The 23,364-nt window shown below is 41.9% G+C and overlaps 1 protein-coding gene across 1 annotated transcript in view; it reads right to left on the reverse strand.

Moving 5' to 3' along the window:
* Positions 1–23,364, reverse strand: part of vps13c (vacuolar protein sorting 13 homolog C) — an 84,774-nt gene that overhangs the window by 29,412 nt on the left and 31,998 nt on the right. Inside the window, exons 23-38 of the mRNA XM_038306581.1 lie at positions 23,202–23,338; positions 21,163–21,283; positions 20,973–21,090; positions 20,769–20,901; positions 18,693–18,765; positions 18,493–18,593; positions 18,266–18,419; positions 16,672–16,748; positions 16,527–16,586; positions 16,296–16,446; positions 15,996–16,112; positions 15,816–15,919; positions 15,574–15,741; positions 11,359–11,663; positions 9,294–9,441; positions 9,106–9,214 (exon numbers count right to left, since the gene is read on the reverse strand). Of these exons, the coding sequence (XP_038162509.1) occupies positions 9,106–9,214; positions 9,294–9,441; positions 11,359–11,663; positions 15,574–15,741; positions 15,816–15,919; positions 15,996–16,112; positions 16,296–16,446; positions 16,527–16,586; positions 16,672–16,748; positions 18,266–18,419; positions 18,493–18,593; positions 18,693–18,765; positions 20,769–20,901; positions 20,973–21,090; positions 21,163–21,283; positions 23,202–23,338 (2,076 nt within the window). The remainder of the gene's footprint in view (positions 1–9,105; positions 9,215–9,293; positions 9,442–11,358; positions 11,664–15,573; positions 15,742–15,815; positions 15,920–15,995; positions 16,113–16,295; positions 16,447–16,526; positions 16,587–16,671; positions 16,749–18,265; positions 18,420–18,492; positions 18,594–18,692; positions 18,766–20,768; positions 20,902–20,972; positions 21,091–21,162; positions 21,284–23,201; positions 23,339–23,364) is intronic.

Genomic DNA, 23,364 nt, shown 5'->3' on the forward strand with positions numbered 1-23,364 from the left:
AACCTTAGCGGCTCAGATCAGATGGATCTATAGATCTTAGATCAGATGGATCTATAGCTCTTAGATCATATGGATCTATAGATCTTAGATCATATGGATCTATAGATCTTAGATCAGATGGATCTATAGATCTTAGATCAGATGGATCTATAGATCTATAGATCAGATGGATCTATAGATCTATAGATCAGATGGATCTATAGATCTTAGATCATATGGATCTATAGATCTTAGATCAGATGGATCTATAGATCTTAGATCAGATGGATCTATAGCTCTTAGATCATATGGATCTATAGATCTTAGATCATATGGATCTATAGATCTTAGATCAGATGGATCTATAGATCTTAGATCATATGGATCTATAGATCTTAGATCATATGGATCTATAGATCTTAGATCAGATGGATCTATAGATCTTAGATCAGATGGATCTATAGATCTATAGATCAGATGGATCTATAGATCTATAGATCAGATGGATCTATAGATCTTAGATCATATGGATCTATAGATCTTAGATCAGATGGATCTATAGATCTTAGATCAGATGGATCTATAGATCCTAGATCAGATGGATCTATAGATCTTAGATCAGATGGATCTATAGATCTTAGATCGTATGGATCTATAGATCTTAGATCAGATGGATCTATAGATCTTAGATCAGATGGATCTATAGATCTTAGATCGTATGGATCTATAGATCTTAGATCGTATGGATCTATAGATCTTAGATCGTATGGATCTATAGATCTTAGATCAGATGGATCTATAGATCTATAGATCAGATGGATCTATAGATCTTAGATCATATGGATCTATAGATCTTAGATCAGATGGATCTATAGATCTTAGATCAGATGGATCTATAGATCTTAGATCATATGGATCTATAGATCTTAGATCATATGGATCTATAGATCTTAGATCAGATGGATCTATAGATCTTAGATCAGATGGATCTATAGATCTATAGATCAGATGGATCTATAGATCTATAGATCAGATGGATCTATAGATCTTAGATCATATGGATCTATAGATCTTAGATCAGATGGATCTATAGCTCTTAGATCAGATGGATCTATAGATCCTAGATCAGATGGATCTATAGATCTTAGATCAGATGGATCTATAGATCTTAGATCAGATGGATCTATAGATCTTAGATCAGATGGATCTATAGATCTATAGATCAGATGGATCTATAGATCTTAGATCATATGGATCTATAGATCTTAGATCAGATGGATCTATAGATCTTAGATCAGATGGATCTATAGCTCTTAGATCATATGGATCTATAGATCTTAGATCATATGGATCTATAGATCTTAGATCAGATGGATCTATAGATCTTAGATCAGATGGATCTATAGATCTATAGATCAGATGGATCTATAGATCTATAGATCAGATGGATCTATAGATCTTAGATCATATGGATCTATAGATCTTAGATCAGATGGATCTATAGATCTTAGATCAGATGGATCTATAGATCCTAGATCAGATGGATCTATAGATCTTAGATCAGATGGATCTATAGATCTTAGATCGTATGGATCTATAGATCTTAGATCAGATGGATCTATAGATCTTAGATCAGATGGATCTATAGATCTTAGATCGTATGGATCTATAGATCTTAGATCGTATGGATCTATAGATCTTAGATCGTATGGATCTATAGATCTTAGATCAGATGGATCTATAGATCTTAGATCAGATGGATCTATAGATCTTAGATCAGATGGATCTATAGATCTTAGATCAGATGGATCTATAGATCTTAGATCAGATGGATCTATAGATCTATAGATCAGATGGATCTATAGATCTTAGATCAGATGGATCTATAGATCTTAGATCAGATGGATCTATAGATCTTAGATCATATGGATCTATAGATCCTAGATCAGATGGATCTATAGATCCTAGATCAGATGGATCTATAGATCTTAGATCATATGGATCTATAGATCTTAGATCAGATGGATCTATAGATCTTAGATCGTATGGATCTATAGATCTTAGATCGTATGGATCTATAGATCTTAGATCGTATGGATCTATAGATCTTAGATCAGATGGATCTATAGATCTTAGATCAGATGGATCTATAGATCTTAGATCATATGGATCTATAGATCTTAGATCATATGGATCTATAGATCTTAGATCATATGGATCTATAGATCCTAGATCAGATGGATCTATAGATCTCAGATCAGATGGATCTATAGATCTTAGATCAGATGGATCTATAGATCTTAGATCAGATGGATCTATAGATCTTAGATCATATGGATCTATAGATCTTAGATCATATGGATCTATAGATCTTAGACCAGATGGATCTATAGATCTTAGACCAGATGGATCTATAGATCTTAGACCAGATGGATCTATAGATCTTAGATCAGATGGATCTATAGATCTTAGACCAGATGGATCTATAGATCTTAGATCAGATGGATCTATAGATCTTAGATCATATGGATCTATAGATCTTAGACCAGATGGATCTATAGATCCTAGATCAGATGGATCTATAGATCTCAGATCAGATGGATCTATAGATCTTAGATCAGATGGATCTATAGATCTTAGATCAGATGGATCTATAGATCTTAGATCAGATGGATCTATAGATCTTAGATCAGATGGATCTATAGATCTTAGATCAGATGGATCTATAGATCTTAGATCATATGGATCTATAGATCTTAGATCATATGGATCTATAGATCTTAGACCAGATGGATCTATAGATCTTAGATCATATGGATCTATAGATCTTAGACCAGATGGATCTATAGATCTTAGATCATATGGATCTATAGATCTTAGATCAGATGGATCTATAGATCTTAGATCATATGGATCTATAGATCTTAGACCAGATGGATCTATAGATCTTAGATCATATGGATCTATAGATCTTAGATCAGATGGATCTATAGATCTTAGATCATATGGATCTATAGATCTTAGATCAGATGGATCTATAGATCTTAGATCAGATGGATCTATAGATCTTAGATCATATGGATCTATAGATCTTAGATCAGATGGATCTATAGATCTATAGATCAGATGGATCTATAGATCTTAGATCAGATGGATCTATAGATCTTAGATCATATGGATCTATAGATCTTAGATCATATGGATCTATAGATCCTAGATCAGATGGATCTATAGATCTTAGATCATATGGATCTATAGATCTTAGATCAGATGGATCTATAGATCTTAGACCAGATGGATCTATAGATCTTAGATCGTATGGATCTATAGATCTTAGATCGTATGGATCTATAGATCTTAGATCGTATGGATCTATAGATCTTAGATCGTATGGATCTATAGATCTTAGATCATATGGATCTATAGATCTTAGATCGTATGGATCTATAGATCTTAGATCGTATGGATCTATAGATCTTAGATCAGATGGATCTATAGATCTTAGATCATATGGATCTATAGATCTTAGATCATATGGATCTATAGATCCTAGATCAGATGGATCTATAGATCTCAGATCAGATGGATCTATAGATCTCAGATCAGATGGATCTATAGATCTTAGATCAGATGGATCTATAGATCTTAGATCAGATGGATCTATAGATCTTAGATCATATGGATCTATAGATCTTAGAACAGATGGATCTATAGATCTTAGATCATATGGATCTATAGATCTTAGACCAGATGGATCTATAGATCTTAGATCAGATGGATCTATAGATCTTAGACCAGATGGATCTATAGATCTTAGATCAGATGGATCTATAGATCTTAGATCAGATGGATCTATAGATCTTAGATCATATGGATCTATAGATCTTAGACCAGATGGATCTATAGATCCTAGATCAGATGGATCTATAGATCTCAGATCAGATGGATCTATAGATCTTAGATCAGATGGATCTATAGATCTTAGATCAGATGGATCTATAGATCTTAGATCATATGGATCTATAGATCTTAGACCAGATGGATCTATAGATCTTAGATCATATGGATCTATAGATCTTAGATCATATGGATCTATAGATCTTAGACCAGATGGATCTATAGATCTTAGATCATATGGATCTATAGATCTTAGATCAGATGGATCTATAGATCTTAGATCATATGGATCTATAGATCTTAGACCAGATGGATCTATAGATCTTAGATCATATGGATCTATAGATCTTAGATCAGATGGATCTATAGATCTTAGATCATATGGATCTATAGATCTTAGATCAGATGGATCTATAGATCTTAGATCAGATGGATCTATAGATCTTAGATCATATGGATCTATAGATCTTAGATCAGATGGATCTATAGATCTATAGATCAGATGGATCTTTAGATCTTAGATCAGATGGATCTATAGATCTTAGATCATATGGATCTATAGATCCTAGATCAGATGGATCTATAGATCTTAGATCATATGGATCTATAGATCTTAGATCAGATGGATCTATAGATCTTAGATCAGATGGATCTATAGATCTTAGATCATATGGATCTATAGATCTTAGATCGTATGGATCTATAGATCTTAGATCGTATGGATCTATAGATCTTAGATCGTATGGATCTATAGATCTTAGATCACATGGATCTATAGATCTTAGATCATATGGATCTATAGATCTTAGATCATATGGATCTATAGATCTTAGATCATATGGATCTATAGATCCTAGATCAGATGGATCTATAGATCTCAGATCAGATGGATCTATAGATCTTAGATCAGATGGATCTATAGATCTTAGATCAGATGGATCTATAGATCTTAGATCATATGGATCTATAGATCTTAGACCAGATGGATCTATAGATCTTAGATCATATGGATCTATAGATCTTAGATCAGATGGATCTATAGATCTTAGATCAGATGGATCTATAGATCTTAGATCATATGGATCTATAGATCTTAGACCAGATGGATCTATAGATCTTAGATCATATGGATCTATAGATCTTAGATCAGATGGATCTATAGATCTTAGATCATATGGATCTATAGATCTTAGACCAGATGGATCTATAGATCTTAGATCATATGGATCTATAGATCTTAGACCAGATGGATCTATAGATCTTAGATCATATGGATCTATAGATCTTAGACCAGATGGATCTATAGATCTTAGAGCTCAGGGGTTTCCAGATCCTGATAGGTCAATGATAGAGCTAAGAAATAGCTTAGATTGATGTATAAATAGAAAGCTGGAAAACTAGCTGCTCCATGTAGCAGAGGATCCCAAATGGATCAGTCATAGAGGAGTGATGAAATAACAAGGAATTAATATAGTTTATTTTCTCAGAAAATTATTTATTAACCTTTTATACAGTGTAGTTTGGTACGCTTCAAATTTTTGGGGAGAAAAAAAATAGTTTTAGTCGTTTTTACACAGTAAAATCGATGGCGACCCGGTGTTCTGTCAGACCAGCATACCCCATCAGACCAGCATACCCCGTCAGACCAGCATACCCCGTCAGACCAGCATACCCCATCAGACCAGCATACCCCATCAGACCAGCATACCCCGTCAGACCAGCATACCCCGTCAGACCAGCATACCCCATCAGACCAGCATACCCACAGTTTAGCACGTTTATCCCTTTAGTTCAGTAAGAAAAATTCACTTTAATCTACCACAACAGGCATGTATCCATTTAGTCGTGTACAAGAATAAATTTTAATTAATTACTTTTTAGTGTTTTTTTGAAGCGTATGGCGATCTGACCTTAAATATTTTTTTTGTAAATGACTAAATGGATACACGCCCGTTGAGGCAGTTTAAAGTCTAAAGTCTTTTCGTACAAACTAAAGGAATAAACACAAATCTGACATCTTGCTCTTGGTATTGACTCTACTGTAGGTATGCTGGTCTGACAGAACACCGGATGGTGTGAGCTGCAGGTAATAATAATAATAATAATAATAATAATAATAATAATAATAATAATAATAATACATTTTATTTAACAGCGCCTTTCTTGACACTCAAGGTCACTTTACAAATAATACAAAAAAAATAAATAAAAGGAGATGAAAATACAAAATACAGATACAGGAACATGAAAACAATCATGGATAGGGAAAAGAGCAGTATATCACAAATAAGCGAGCTGGAACAGATGGGTTTGGAGTCTGGCTTTGAATAAGGGGAGAGAGTCAATACTGCGGAGGTCGGGAGGAAGTGAGTTCCAGAGCTGGGGAGCAGAGCGGCTGAAGGCTCTGCTCCCCATGGTGACAAGTCGAGCTGGGGATACAGTGAGGTGGATGGAGGAGGAGGATCTAAGGGAGCGGGAGGAGGTGGCAATGTGAAGGAGGTCTGACAGATATGGAGGAGCAAGGTTATGGATGGCTTTGAAAGTATAGAGAAGGATTTTAAATTGAATTCTGAAGTGAACTGGGAGCCAATGGAGTTGGTGAAGAACAGGGGACATATGATGGAAGGAGGGGGTTCTGGTGATGACACGAGCAGCTGAGTTCTGAAGAAGTTGAAGTTTATGGAGAGATTTATGAGGGAGGCCAAAAAGAAGAGAATTGCAATAATCAATACGGGAGGTGATGAGGCTGTGGATAAGGACAGAGGCAGTATGAGTGGTGAGGGAGGAACGGAGACGGTTAATGTTGCCAAGGTGGAAGGATGCAGACCTGGTAATTCTATTTATGTGAGACTGAAAGGAGAGGGAGGAGTCGAGGATGACACCCAGACTCTTGACCTGAGGGGAGGGGGAGACTAAGGAGTTGTAAATGGGTAGTGAGAAACTTTTCATTTTAGATAGGGTGGATTTAGTGGCAAAAATCCACCCTACAGATCACGCTGCTGCCGGTACGGATCTCGCTGCCGCTACGGATCCTCACTGCCGCTATGGATTATGCTGCCGGTACGGACATGGGTGGTTCTAGATGGGGGCCAACGGGGGCCAGTGCCCCTGTAGATCATGCCCTGGCCCCTATTATGGCCCCTGTACCGAAGGCATAATACAAAAAGAAGTTCTAACGCAGAACAGATATGGTTACTGGAACACAGTAACAGTTTCAGTGTTAAAGTAACACTTTGAGAGTACATTTGGTTCCACGCTAATTCAGAGTGGGATCAAATGTACTCATGAGTGTAACTTTAACATTGCAGCATTTACTGTGTAGGTCATTTGAATCTATTTTATTTTCTTTACGAATTGTGTTTTACTAATTATTTAAAAATAATAAGGTGATTCAGCTTCAGTGAGATAGGATCCCAGTTTTCATCTGCTATTTTTCCCCCCAAACAAATTAAGAAAAATACTTAAAAATAATTTTTACAGCTGAATTTATCAGTTTTTTGAGTTATAATTCTGATTTTATAGATAAAGGTTATTTTAACTTAAATTAAGTCAATACCATGTAACATTCCTAATTTCTGATTGTATATTGACCTAAAAAGACATAGAATTTGATTTAAACCTAATTGAATAGAAATTTCACTTCATGCAGCGATCTTAATGTTTTTGAATCCCTTGCCCTATTTTTTATTTCATGCTTTTCTGTTCCAAAACACACTGGCCCCCTCCTGGCCCCATGGTACATTTTGGTCTAGAACCACCACTGGCTACGGATTATGCTGCCGGTACGGATCACGCTGCCGGTACGGATCACGCTGCCGGTACGGATCACGCTGCCGGTACGGATCACGCTGCCGCTACGGATCCTCACTGCCGGTACGGCTCACGCTGCCGGTACGGATCACACTGCCGGTACGGATCACGCTGCCGGTACGGATCACGCTGCCGGTACGGATCCGCCATGCTGCCGCTACGGATCCTCACTGCCGGTACGGCTCACGCTGCCGGTACGGCTCACGCTGCCGGTACGGATCACGCTGCCGGTACGGATCACGCTGCCGGTATGGATCGGCTGCCGCTACAGATCATGCTGCCGCTACGGATCCTCACTGCCGGTACGGATCACGCTGCCGGTACGGATCACGCTGCCGGTACGGATCACGCTGCCGGTACGGATCACGCTGCCGGTACGGACCCGCCACGCTGCCGGTACGGATCGCCCTGCCGGTACGGATCACGCTGCCGGTACGGATCGCCCTGCCGGTACGGATCACGCTGCCGGTACGGATCACGCTGCCGGTACGGACAAGCCACGCTGCCGGTACGGATCACGCTGCCGGTACGGATCACGCTGCCGGTACGGATCACGCTGCCGGTACGGATCACGCTGCCGGTACGGATCACGCTGCTGGTACGGACCCGCCACGCTGCTGGTACGGACCCGCCACGCTGCTGGTACGGATCACGCTGCTGGTACGGATCACGCTGCTGGTACGGACCCGCCACGCTGCTGGTACGGACCCGCCACGCTGCTGGTACGGACCCGCCACGCTGCCGGTACGGATCGCCCTGCCGGTACGGATCACGCTGCCGGTACGGATCGCCCTGCCGGTACGGATCACGCTGCCGGTACGGATCACGCTGCCGGTACGGACAAGCCACGCTGCCGGTACGGATCACGCTGCCGGTACGGATCACGCTGCCGGTACGGATCACGCTGCCGGTACGGATCACGCTGCCGGTACGGATCACGCTGCTGGTACGGACCCGCCACGCTGCTGGTACGGATCACGCTGCCGGTACGGATCACGCTGCCGGTACGGATCACGCTGCCGGTACGGATCACGCTGCTGGTACGGACCCGCCACGCTGCTGGTACGGATCACGCTGCCGGTACGGACCCGCCACGCTGCTGGTACGGATCACGCTGCCGGTACGGATCACGCTGCCGGTACGGATCACGCTGCCGGTACGGATCACGCTGCCGGTACGGATCACGCTTGCCGGTACGGATCACGCTGCCGGTACGGATCACGCTTGCCGGTACGGATCACGCTTGCCGGTACGGATCGGTACGGATCACGCTGCCGGTACGGACCCGCGCTGCTATCCCCTTAAAATGACCTTCAGAGAAGGAAGTCATTTCTGCAATAAAACATTATTAATATAAAAGGTTGTTTTTTAAGGCTGGAGTTTAAACTGTCAGCAACAGATTGCTGTTAGTGAACGTACCTGGGGGGGCCTGTGTCTTAACCTCCAAGTTCTGGTCTTTACTTCCCTCCCCAATGTTTTCCACCAGAATCTTCATCAGCACGCCGAGCTCCTCTTCCCCCAGACTCATCTGCAATCGACGGGTCACGCATCAACATCACAGGGCAGGAGTTTGTTCAGAAGCCTGAATGGAGGAGAGAGAGACTCACATTGAGGGACCGCAGGACCCCCTGGACCTGGACCCCGGGGATGTCTGAGAACTGGGAAGCAGCCAAGTTTCTGGTGACCAGCAGGTCCACGTTAATGGGCTGAAGGATCTCAATGTCTTTGGGAGGGAAGTCTATCTTCGGGGTTTTTCTGAAACCAAAGGGACATTAAAATATTCAGCTTTATTTTAAACATGATCAGATTAAGGAATATCATTTTTCCTTTTTGCAATTTTTGAAAGGACATAGATCCATAATCATAGACATTCCTACTTCAACACAAACTAGCTAAACTGAACTGATAACTGATTTAAAGTCATGTCTGGTTTTGTTCAATTTTCTGACATTTAAAGACTGACGATTCTCTTTGAGAGTTCGTCAGTTTTACTGGAGGCATCCATGTTTGTCAAAGAAAACTACTGCCACCTACTGGTTAGTGACGTCACGGTGCGGTATCGGCTGTTGATCAAGTCCCAGTGCTGTATCTGGTGTTTGTCACAACGCGCTATTATCCAAGTCATCTTGAAAACATTCTTCTTCCAAATGTTGGCTACATATTACGGGTTTTTTCTCTGGCCAGAAGTTCGATGGCAAATCCTCCCTCTTCAAGTTGGCGATCCAACGACCAACCCGTCCGTGGAGGATCAGGAATCAGAAAGGTGGAATAACTCTTTCTTTCACTTTTACCCGATGTATTCCAGCATCCAGCTGCCATGCACGTGGGCATTGTCAGTTTCACTATAGCTCTGGTGAATTTCAATGGTGAAGTCCTCTGGAAATCTTCAATAATTGTTGTTGATTGCAGATGTGTCTAGTAGCTCCCATTGATTTAGCTTGTAAAGCGGGGAGAATGGCGCTAGGCTTACCACACCGTGACGTCACTGCTGGAAGATGGCAGGAGGGAGGGGCTACTATATTTGGGGGAAAATGGCCGCTCCCAGACTCTGTGATCGGAATGGATATTATTATTTTTTTTAGTGATTAACAATAAATTCATTAAATCACTGCAAACGTATTAGTTTTAGGTATAAATAAGGATCCATTGATTATTCCTGCTGATCAGACTTCTCCTTTAAGGACTCCCTCCTCTCTATGACTCGTTGAGATCCTGTCCATGACCACCCAAACAGTCCAGTTCAAACTGGGAACCAGTTCAGCTTGCTATCTAGAATGGACAGCCCACAAAATTCTTTTGTTTCTCCATATTTTTAGACTTTATTATCATTTTGTAAACAGAGTGCATACAAAAAGAAATTCGTTCAGTACAGCTCTCGAGAGATTTCTGTTTTGTTTTAACATTGTTCCTGTCCGTCCATCGCAGTCTGATGAGGTCTGGTCCACACCAGCTGGACCAGTCTAAAGGTTTCCCTTTTCTTAAAACTGGGACCACCATCCAGTCCTCCTGACAGCCTCCAGAACCTGGAGGACGTCCACCTGGGAGCAACCAATGGACATGAGAGGATTCAGGAGATCCTCGCTGATCATCATCATGCAGAGAACTTCCTGACCGTCTTTCCTCCTAAAGACTCAGAGTCTGCTATACTTTAGGCGTCTAACAGAAAGATCTTCTTCTTCTGGTTTCCTTAGATTTAGTTTCAGTTTCCGATCAGTAAAATCCGTTAATGTTTGACTGGAAGGAGAATGTTGAAGAGTTCAGGTTTTCTGCTCATAGAACGTTAACAGGGGCTGCTGGTCTTCCTCCCAACATCTTATTGGGAATTTATTTCTTATAGAAGATTAGTTTATGTTCTTAGTGTGTATATCTGGGACATCCTGCATCCAGCTCCATGCTAGGACGGCTGCCTGTTTCATCTCTGTGGACATCCTGTGTTGACATGGCAACGCCTTAACTGTTGGTTTATCATCTGTGTTTTAGTTGGAAGTAGGGGATCCTTGCAGGTTCCTGTTATTTTAGAAACTTAGCCTACGGCCTACTATGTGCTTATTATCAATGATTTTCTTATACTTGACTGTAATAAATCTGTTAATACCTAAAGACACCAACTTTCACTCACTAACGAAGAAGCGGGTAAAAACAATCTCCAAACAGACGTTCAGGGATCCGTACCTGCTGAGTTTCAGCTGTGTCAGCTTCACTTCCATCTTTTCCACCACAGCCGGCAAAGGGAGCGTTTCTATCGGTCGCAGAGCGAAGCTGTTTCCCACAGTGATCAATCCCAAGTCCACCACCAGGGCATTCTGGGAAGTGGAGGACTGAGGGATGATGATGATGGGCGCCTTCAGCTTGATGTCCATGGAGAGACGGAAGCTCTTCTGGGCAAAGTCCCGGACGCTGGACGCTGCTCTCTCTGCAGCCTGAGAAGTTGCGGCGCTCAGAGCTTCTTTAGCCGTCTGAAAGTTGTCGACGAACATCTGGAACAAACATGGACAACATCGTGATTGGCTGAAAGCCGACCAGGTGCTCATGGAGCATTCAGGTGGGAATCTGTTTCATAAATATGATCGCAGCGATATGAACCTTTCCAAAACAGCTCAGACTTTAAACCTGAGCCTTAAATCTCTACAAAAAAACGAATGATTGAGATTAAAGGTCAAACATCTGAATGTTTCCAGGTCGCTGCCAAAGAAAGCTGTTTGAAGGTTCATATCGAATGTTTAACATTTAGGAAACCAGATAAAAACGACAGAAACATTGTGGGTCAGGGAGTGAGGTCGTTCAGGCAGTGGTCATGTGACTGACGTGGCATGGCAGTGAGGTTAATGATGACAGGTCAGTGAGTTGCATAGCAGATATGTTGAGAAAAACTAGACCATGACGCTCTCAGCATCAGGCCTTCATTTATCGCTCCACCTGCTTCTGCTCCAGTCATCAGAGCCTTCAGGTTGGACACCTCAGGAGGTTTGGAGGCACCAGATCCAAAGGGTCCAAATCTGGGCTGGTTTAAATCTGATCTATCTGATCGAATTCAGTTTGTTCATGTTAATGATAGATCTTCAACACGCTCAAAGGTTACCTGTGGAGTACCACAGGGATCAGTGCTAGGACCAATTCTCTTTACTTTATACATGCTCCCAATCGGTAGAATTATTAGACAGCATGGGATTAATTTCCACTGTTATGCTGATGATACCCAGCTATATCTGTCTATAATCCAGATGAAGCTAACCCATTACATAGATTACAGGCATGTCTGAAGACATAAAAACCTGGATGACTCTGAACTTTCTGCTTCTGAATGCAGATAAAACAGAAGTTATAGTCTTTGGACCAGAGTCTCTGAAAAAGAAGCTGATTAGTCAGTCACTTCATTTGGATGGGATTAAACTGATTTCAGATAATAAAGTAAAAAATCTTGGTGTTATTTTTGATCATGACCTGTCATTTAAATCCCAGATCAAAGAGGTTTCTAGAATTTCCTTCTTTCATCTGAGGAATATTGCAAAAATGAGCAATCTCCTGTCCAGGGGTGATGCTGAGAAACTAGTCCATGCATTTGTTACTTCAAGGCTGGACTATTGTAATTCTTTACTATCAGGAAGTCCACAAACTGTAGTTAAAAGCCTTCAGCTGATCCAAAATGCTGCAGCCAGAGTTCTGATGGAAATGAAAAAGAGAGATCATATCTCTCCTATCCTGGCTTCTCTTCATTGGCTTCCTGTTAAATCCAGAATAGAATTTAAAATCCTCCTTCTCACATATAAAGCCTTAAATGGCCAAGCTCCATCTGATATCAGAGATCTGATTGTTCCTGATGTTCCTAACAGAGCACTTCGCTCTCAATCTGCAGGTTTACTAGTGGTTCCTAGAATTTCTAAAAGTAGAATGGGAGGCAGATCTTTTAGTTCTCAGGCTCCTCTCCTGTGGAACCAACTACCAGTTTTAGTCCGTGAGGCAGACACCCTGTCTACTTTTAAGGCTAGGCTTAAAACTTTCCTTTTTGATAAAGCTTCTAGTTAGAGTGGCTCAGGTTATCCTGATCTATCTCTATAGTTCTGCTGCTATAGGCTTAGACTGCTGGAGGACATAGGGACCCCTTTTCTTCACTATGCTATATTCTACTACTGTAAAACAGAACTTTTTCCACATTTATTCCCTATATTAACTTAATATTCCAACCAAATCCAGCTCTTTTTAAAAAACTATTTTCCTTGATGGCTGTGACCTCTTCAAGTAGATTATTAGTCCTGGTTTTCCTCTGCGAGGCCCAGGATGACTTTAATCTACTGCGTTAAACAGAATTTAAAGTTCTGGTAGTCCTAATCACGATGGCATTCTGCTATTTTATGAAAAATTTGACCCTATTAATGGGAATTTAAACCCCTACTTCAACAACAGAGGATCTGCAGTTAGGAGTCAGAATTGTCTGTAGAACCTGAGAGCTCCATAGAGACCATGATGCCATGGATTGGGTTATATTATTAAGGAACTAGGAACTACAGAGAAATAAGCATTTCTTTTCCAGTAGGGAGATTCAGGGAGTTCATCATATTAGAGGTGATGGGGGGGCATTCTGCGGTGGAATTGAACTGCTTTTCATTTTTCTGTTGCTGCAGAAAACCGTTAAGTTACTTGATTTTCACCCCTCCATGTAAATCTTAATGAGCTGAGGTTAAGCTGAGCTTAGGACCAGGTTTAAAGGTCATAGGGAGCTTAAATCAGATGACATTGGAGGAGGGTAGATGGTGCAGGGGTGTTTCTGAGTGAAGCAGAAGGTTTGATGCAGTTGGGAGCTGCATGCTGGATGCTGTACCTCATCGGCTGAGGGGTACTGAAAGCTAAAAGAAGCCTGTAAGGACAAAACACACCAACAACACAGGAGACATTAGAGACAACCAACAGGTGGAAATTACATGCAACAGGTAAAAAACGGGAAACAGAGAAGTTTTAACCTGCAGCCGCTTCATTGGCTGTGGGGCTGACTGTAGGAAGTGAGATCATGAGTACTTCTTCACCCAGAGCCGCTTCCTGCAGCTGCAATGCTTTTCAGATTTAAGGGTAACTTTAAACTTTAAGATGGACGTCAATATAACATCTGCTCTTTTTTAAAGTTGGTTAGATTATATTTATAGGACTGCCATTGAGTCCTTCAGCTGATGTCGCATAGATAACTGATCGGGGGGGGGGGGGGGGTCATGAACCAGTTTAACTGATGGGAAACCAGTATTGCGTTTCCCTGAACTGATGCAGATCAGGAGAAACAGAAACCTTCCAGCTGGACTGAAATCTACGGCCGTCAACCAGGACTAAGGGTTGCCAGAAATCTTCTCTCTTGATACTCCGATAGTCTTGATACTCAGAGTATCGGAGTAAAATACCAATTCAATAAGGTATCCATACTAAAGATGAGTGTAGTTTGCATATTTTTGCCAGTGATCATTTTAGATTCCTGAGTTCTATGAAGCTCAAAAGAAGAAAAGCTCAGGCAACCTTCAGATATTATCAGCTGTTATATTTAATAGCTTATTGTGCATTTATTTAGAATCTGTGACACTGTTGATAAAACAAGTTCCAGGTTTAGATTGATTTTTATGTTAATAATGATTAAAAATGATATTAAACATTTTCATATGTAGGCTAAAGCAGGCTAACTATGAGCTGGGAATTGTTTTTTTTTCCAAATCTCTGACTTAAAGAGTTTTTTGTTCGTTTTTTCCATGACTATCTTTATAATTAATTTCACCCTTTATGACTAAAACATCCTTTGATGATCAGACCGACGCCTTAATAGTTCAGCATCGATGCATCTATAAGCCTGTAGATTATTTTCCTGAATTTACTTTAGGACGGAGGAGAGGGCGTCCATGTTAGCAAACTATTGAGGTGTTTTATTCAACATGGATTTGGTGGACACTCTGAAGCGACCGTCATCCGGCTTAACGATAGCGCCTCCAGGTGAGGTGAAAAAAGGAAAAGAGCGGGCTGCGAGAATGAGCAGAAGATACCTGCAGTTCTGTGTTTTGGCCACAGGTGGCAGCATCATCAGAAAATCCCTTCACGCCTCGTTAATTAGATATTTATGGTTTAGGACTAAAAGCTGGAGTTCCAGTTCAAATGATTTCCAGCTCCTTTTATTTTATCTGGAAGCTTAATTACCTTTGAGCTCATTAAGTCCAGAGGAAACCAAGAGAAAAGCTGCAGTGATTCCACCGTGGAAACAGACCAATGGTTGTGATATAGGATGAGTTTGTGGAAACAAATCAACACATTTAACAGAACAAAAAGAAAAAAAAGGATAAATCCTGTCCTTCATGTTCATGAATGCCTGAAATCAACATGTTCTGCTCTAAGTTTGTGTTTCTGTGTGTTTTTGCAGCTTCTGACCAGCAGAGACATGAAGAACTTGTGCAGGTAGACAATCTGGATGCACCCTAGACTCATGGTGACCTTCCCGTCCACCTTGGACATGTCGCCGTATCCTTCGCCCTGTGTTGCCCCCGGAAACAAGGACAGCTTAAAGCTGAACACCTCGTTGCCTACGATGGACACGGCCTGCGGGGAGGAGGAGGAGGAAGTTACTTCTGTTACTAAGAGAGTCTGACTGCAGAGCCGTGTGTCTCTCTGACCTTCCTGTGGACGGTCTTTGGGTTGGCGTCTGTGACCACGATGTCTCCGAGGCGCGCAAACACCTCCGTCTCCTTCGCCTGCATGAACACCGAGGCCTTGATTTCTATGTGGAGGAAACACGGACTACGTTTATACTCCGACCATCTGCAGGACTGCAGCTGACAGAGGAGCGTTCGTACCCTGAACCCGGATGTCAGCGATGCTGCAGCGATCGTCGCAAACCTCCACATGGAAGCAGCCCAATGTGGCGAAGAGCTTGAAGCTGAAGACGCCGCCATCTTTTTTGCTTTTAGACACTAAAAGACAAACACATCCACACAGACATCCTGTCAGATGCAGATTTAATAAATAAATATTTTACCATCTTTAAATGCTCTGATGTTCCGGTACGCCACTCTTTAAAAGACAACCTTAAAGGAAGAATTTGGGTCTGAACCGTTTGTGTGATGAGTCCTAACAGGTAAACAGAGGCGACCTACCCGTCTGACTCTGCTCTGTTTTCTGCACCAGCTTCTTGGTATCGGGATCCCGTGTGGCGCTGAACTGCTGCGGCACGGCGCTGTTCAGGTAGCTGATGGTCGCCAGCAGAGCTTTGGTATGAAGAAGGAAGTCCAGAGACGAAAGCTCCACCTAGAACGGCAGAGACAGACGTCACGACGAGCCAGGACGTCGGAGAGCACAACAAGCCCCAGGAGGCACATCGGACCCACCTTCAGCGTCTGCTCCGTGTTGCTGAACTGAGTCTGGAAGCTGGGACCGTTCGGGTCAGCCTGCGGCGCCACAGCGACAAACGACTGTTAACTCCTCCGTTAATGAACCAAACTAACAGAGAGTCTCACGGTAAATCAGACGTACCTTGATGAACTCCACCTTCAGCAGGTTGGAGTCCTGCTGCTGCAGGGAGCTGATCAGGTGGAGCGGCTCTCTGCCCACTGAAACGGTCAAACAACAACATCCTGCTACAGTCATCCACTTTTCAAAGCGCCAAAACAAAACGAGACCCAGAAATGACCGAAGGTGTTAAGAGAAGCTATAGAAACAGCGGGACCTAAAGAGGCTATGAGGAGATCAGGAACTAGGGATGGGAATCGAAAACCGGTTCCGTATTTTCCGATTCCATGGCATCGTTTGGCAGCTCGCTGAACGATTCTTTTTTCGATTCCCGCAGCACCAGAGTCTAAAGCGCCGGCTCTGGGGAGCACGACTTACGTCACGTTTTTTACGCAAGTTACGCACACGGCGTTCAGTAAGCAAGTACGACGTGACTAGGCAAAAAAGGAAAGCAAAAAAATGGCGCCACACCAAGTAAAGAGATCAAAAGTTTGGCTTCATTTTAAAAAAGATGGCAAGAAGGCTCTTTGCAATCATTGCAAAGCTACAACTTCAATCGCGGGAGGAAATACTTTGAACATGCTGAAACACCTCCGCGCACAACATGGGATACATTTTATTGAGTGCCGTGTTTTTGATGCCTTCCGGAAAGAGGCTAAAATTTCTACAAGGATGGAAGGCAAGTCTGCTAAGTAGCAAGTTCTACATCACTGGATATGCTTAATGTTGTTCCTGGTATATCATATCCCATTTCTAGAAATAAACTCATTTCCTTCCTCTCTTTGGTGTAAATAAGGGAGTGTGCCTTTGTCGTTATTCCAGCGCTTCATTGCTAGCATGTTTTTTAATTAGAACTACTGGTAGCTGGAGTCCTTACATGATTCTAGCTGTTGCAGTGGATGTAACGTAACACGCTACAAAGTTGCTCCGCAGTTCAGGGAGGGAGAGAAAGGTGATGCTTGTTTTTTTAAATCAGGGGGAGATGAGTTTATTTCCCAAAATTGTTCAGTAATGCTTTATTATTAAATTGATGTCTTCTCCATTAGATTTAGATAACTGTGAGGAGTAAGTTTGTTCTGGTATTCATTTTTCATTTAAACACAGATGTTACTCCAGTTTCACATTTCCTGTGGACATCTTGATCTTGTTGAGTTTGTAAGATTGTGCAATAGTTAAGTAAACAAAGTTGATGCTGATAATCAAACTGTTTGTTCTCCTTTTCCCCCCAAATTGGAATCGAAAAAAGAATCGATAAAGAATCAAATCGTTTCATAGAATCGAAAAGGGAATCGGAATCGTGAAAATCTTTTCAATTCCCGACCCTATCAGGAACCAAAACGCTTTAATCAGGACCTTCATCCTCAGATCAGAACCTTTAAGAACCAAGCAGCAGAAATTGACCCATCATCTCATTTAGGTTGGAACCAAAACTTTACCGTCAGAATCTGACGGTAAAGTTTTGATATCAGCAAAAATTCATCTTCAGAGGGAAATTAACTCAGAAATGAGTTCATGTTTATCTCCCGTTACCCCCCCCCGTTGGTCTGTGAAACATGAAGCTTCTGGAGCCACAGAGAACATTTCTGAACCCGAGGCCCGGAGCAGGTACGGCCATCACCTGGTACGTCACAGTAGTCGACTGCGAGCCGCCGCAGGTAGGAGGTGACGCTCAGGTCGAAGCTGCGCATCCTGCCTTCGGCTCCTAGCTGCGAGATGTTGAAGGACAGAACGGCCTTCTCCTGGTCGGCCTGCTGCGTCAGTTCCAACAGCACCTGGGAAGCCACATATTGCAGAGTCAGAGGTTGGTTATCTAACACCAAGCGTCCACTAGGGGCACCAGCAGACCTCTTTGAGCTCAAACTTGAAGTGAACGTTGATGAGCTCCTCCTGAGTCAGTCGCTGCTGCTCCTCATTGGTCAGCCTGTCGCCAGCCTCCTCTTCAGAGTCTGGATGTAAAACAGAAGCAGCTTCTCATCCAGCATGTCCATCCATATGAGCAACGTTTGGAGGCTTCTTCTCCAGCTGAACGGGGATGAACGGCTCACCTGTTTCAAATGTGTCGAGGAGGGTGGGGTCGAGCGTCTGAGCTGGAGGTAGAACCCTGGACAGCGGCAACACCTACAGAAAGAGACGCTTCAGAACAGAAGTACAGCCTAACGGGCCTGAACATTCTCCATTACGCCCATTCGGCGCTTATTAAATCCTCCTATGTGAGAATGAGGCGACTGTGGGGAGAAAGATCAGGCTTCATCTGCTGCAGAACCGTTTCTGCAGAGCTGTCAGCAGAATTTAAAAAGAAATGCACTTGCATAACCCTGTACCGCTCAGCATTAGCTGTAAGGAGAGAACTACTCTGATGGTTAAAAAAACTGACTTTATGTCCCGATTTACTCATCATAGAATTTTTATTTATGATGAGTTTGCTGGATACGTTTTAATCTGTGGACCATTACAGATAAATGGTATATAAACAATTTAAGATTGGATTTATAATACGGCCTCAGGAACGCTTCAAAGGTAGGAAGTCCTTTAGAAATCCTGCTCTATCTTTATTAATTGTGCTTTAGTGCTCAAGCTTTCTAAAGATGTATAACATTTGGTCTATATTGGTAAAACTTTAACTGGTATTAATTTCAAGCATACACTGCACAAAATCTAAATCTATATAAGTCATTTTTTCTTAAAATAAGTGCATTTGTTCTTGAATTGAGGAGGTAAAAGATACATTTTGCCAATGGAACAAGACAATTTACACTTAAAATAAGAAAACACAGTTGAATTCTCTTATTTCAAATGCATATTATTTAATTATCTTATTTTAAGAGTAAAAATACTCATTCCATTAGCAAATTATCTAATTTACCTGCTCAAATTAAGGGTAAATACACTAAATTTAAGAAATTTGTACTTATTTCTGGCTCGTTTTTGCAGTGTACTGCTGTGTTTGATATAAATATATAAAAATGGTGGCGACCAGGTGGGATTAATGACGTTTTGAAAAAACAAAACAAAAAAAAAAACCAATTTTGTAGGAGTGATATTTAAGTATATATATATATATATATATATGTGTAGACAGTATATAACGTGTGAAAATCCTTGGTCATCTTTACCGTTGACAGGTTGCAGCCAGGTTCTCTCAAATTTTTTCCAGCAACTTTTGTTGAAATTAGCATTTTCCCGCTCTCCGAACATACGACTTTACCATCAACCGGAAGCAGTTCCACACAAATATATCCCTATATAATATACCTGACGAAATAGTTTTTTATAATTTTTTTTCTTTTTTAAAAATAAAGATTTTAAATGCAACAATAATCAAATTGAATGAATTTTAATGCCAATTAAAGCCTTAATTTAAAAGATAATAATTGAATGACTTTAAATGATTTTTAATGATCCACTGAATAAAAACCATGAACCCTTTGGGTTTATATGGAGTCAGAATTCTCATGCAGGCAGTTCTATTTCATCCCTACTGACCGCCAGAGGGCGGTGCTGAAAGCACTGAATGTTCCCTTCGGGCATGCGCAGTTCGAGTAATTATACCAACAGAGTCACACCTGTGACACCGGATGACCACTCAGAAGCTATATAGCCTGGTGTCATCCTTTGCTCTGCTCCTACAGAATCTTCTCGCAAAAGCAAGGATCCTGAGTGACAGAGAAGCTCTGGCGGTCATCCGGGATTCATAGAACCGTAGTTACATACGTAACTTTCGTTTTATTTCAAACACATTAATTTATTTCAGTCTAAATAAGATGTTTGGTGGGTTAGAACTGACTGAACATGGAAGGAAACGTTTAGAGCATCATTTCCAGCAGCACATTAATAAACTCAGCATATCTTTATTTTAACCTTTTTAATTAGAATAAAAAATGTTTGTTTTAGGAATTTTTGTGTTTTTTTCATTTAATTTTAAAATGAAAAAAACTTCATCATATAATTATCCAGATCGATGGGAATCTGTGTTTATCGGTGGATTTTAAACTAACTAAAAGCTTCAGAGACGATCCTCGTTCAGATAAACGTTTAATATAAAGTTAAATCCTCTCTTATCATTCTACCTGATAAACTGTTAAATAAATCCTGTGAGCACCAACTGTCCTTAAGATGCAGACCTTCTCCGTGGGGCTGCAGGGAGCAGAGTCCTTCTTTGGCACTGGGACGCTTTCCACCAGTTCCAGCACCTTCTGGATCTTCTGGTCAGAGATCCTGACGTGCATTAGAGGCAGCTCACCGGACACCTTGAACCTGCAGCCAAATGGAAGAAATGCTTTCAGCATCAAGCAGCGGGTGGGTGGAGGTGTGGGGGGGGGGCATACCTGGGCATCCGAGCGTCCTTCTCCACCATACACTTGGCCAGGTGCAGAGTGAGGTCCATGGGCTGGAGGATGTGTTGGACGGAGGAACTCTGCAGGCGGGCCGACTTCCAGGCATCTCCTGAAATGGATTTATTCCCTGAACATCTGGAAACATCCGCCCCTTTAAAGCTGACATGTCGTAGCGTCTCACCTGACTTGCTGTAGAGCAGCTGGACTCTCCTCAGTCCCACATCGTATCTCTCGTAGGCTCGATCCATGATGGCCTCCAGCGATGAGGATGAGGTGACGCTGTTCTGATCCACGCTGTGCAGCTGCAAACACAGACCCTGTTATAGTCACTGCCCTGGTCCTAAAGGCCAGAACACACCGGAGGCGCACGGATAGTTAATCTCTGGTTCCATTTCCGTCACACTGACTGCGTGTAGCGAAGCTCCGGCTAGGCAGGGTGAGCAGATACGCACAGATAGTTTTAGCTTCTGTCTGTGGTATAAATTCCATAAAGCAAAGCCTCACTTAGAGAGTCTGTGCAGCAACTCAAACCAGATCAGATGGAGGATGTTCATCTATTAAAACCATCATCAGATCTACGTCTAAAGAACAGAAAAACAGCAATAAGCCCTGCGGGACGGTTTCTATGGCGACTGAGGCAGAGAGGCGATTCTCAGAGATGTGGGAAGTTTATCAGTTTTTCTTTCTTTTTTTCCATAAAGCGGTCAGAGGAATACGGTGTGCTGACCTGCTCTGTCTGCTCCTCCTTATTTTAGATTTTTTTAGGCCCAAAGAGGATCAGATTTTTCTCCTAAAGTTTTTTTTTTTTTTCGAGGAGATTGAAAAACTGCGCTTTCTGTCCCTCGTTTCTGTTAGACCCAAAGAGGATCAATACTTTATCCGTTTTCTATCCTCCTGAACTCCCACCGTCTGTAAAGTCTTATATTTCTTATGTTTCACGTCTTTCCTGCTCCTTGCGTCTCTAAAACAGACTCTTTCCATTAACACATTTTATTTTGTATTTTCCCTCTAAACCGAATGTGTTTTACTTTGTAACCTCCCTCTTCCTGTTAGCGCCATGAAGCTGTAGCTGAATCGCAGTCCCAATAAAACACACCTGGCGTCTATCTCAGTGGACCGACGCAGCCCTCTTGCGTAAAATCGTGTCGGTTTGATCATCATCATTGACTTTCAATGAGCACTAAACGCAACAACCTCGTCTGACACAATTTCTTGTCGGACACAAAATCGGATTCGGTATTTTCTGACCCTAATTCTCTAAAATCCCATCTTAAGCTACTGATCCAATGATATTTAAAGTCGTAGGGAAGCGACTGTTCCAACCGTTGCAGTTCGTAATTTTCCCAGTGGTGCCCAACTTTACACGACTGAATAAAGTGAATGTGATTGGTCGATTATCAAGGGGGCGGGATTGTTGTGGCAGAAGGTTCGCAAGCAAGTTTGGTTGTGGCCGGTTTGTGGGAAGAATCTTGCTAACCAGTTAGCATCTTAGTGCTAGCAGGTTCCCAATGGGAAATTCCATTGGGACCAAGTAGCACTAAATTGGTGACTTAGAAACGACGCTGTCAAGGAACGCTATGGACAGCGGAAACATGCAAGAGGAGGAGAGTTTAGTGTCGGAGGTCGTGGATGAGTCTCCTCCGTCATCCATTTTTTATTTAGAGGAGGAAAGCGGGGACGAAGATGTTGTGGAAGAGGACGCCAGGGCGGCAGAAGCTTGGTTTGGTGTAGAAGGCTTCCAGCCGTACATGTTTGAGCCCTTGCCTCGCAACGCTGCCAGTTCTGTTAGCTCTACGCCTGCTGAAGACACAGACGTCCATCCCCGTGAACACTGGGACGCAACTCAATGGGAAAGGAAAGGATTCTGGTTTCAACCGTTGCGTATATTAGCTGCGACATATGAATCAAGATGCTATGACCGAAAACATTTGATTGACAGATGACCGTTGATGTATGATTGGCTGAATTTAGGTGTTCAGGCTGACGTAGAACTAACTGGCCTGCAGAAGATAACTGAAAAAACACAGAATTTAAGACAGGATTTGTTTTTAAAGTAGAAATTTTCTAAATTTTGAGAGAATATCGTCTGATAAAGAGAACATTTCTATACATGTTTAAACCAGAATGATTTGACATTTAAATATGTTTTCTCTGCAACTTTAACAAAGAGAAACAAACATGAAAGGTAGTTTAAGGAAGGAAAATGATTTGCTGGCTGACCTGGAAGCTACCAAAGTCCACAATCATCAGCTCCGACGTGCTGCTGTAAAAACCTGACTTCGGTATCAGCAGGTAAGACGGCTTCAGGTCGATCTTTAGGTCCAGAACCTTCCTGGTTTCAATGATGTGAGACAAACCTGCAGAGATCAGAACCAGTCAGAGA

The sequence above is a fragment of the Cyprinodon tularosa genome, unplaced genomic scaffold, assembly GCF_016077235.1.
Source record: "Cyprinodon tularosa strain WSP-4 unplaced genomic scaffold, ASM1607723v1 ctg586, whole genome shotgun sequence".
Lineage (NCBI taxonomy): Eukaryota > Metazoa > Chordata > Actinopteri > Cyprinodontiformes > Cyprinodontidae > Cyprinodon > Cyprinodon tularosa.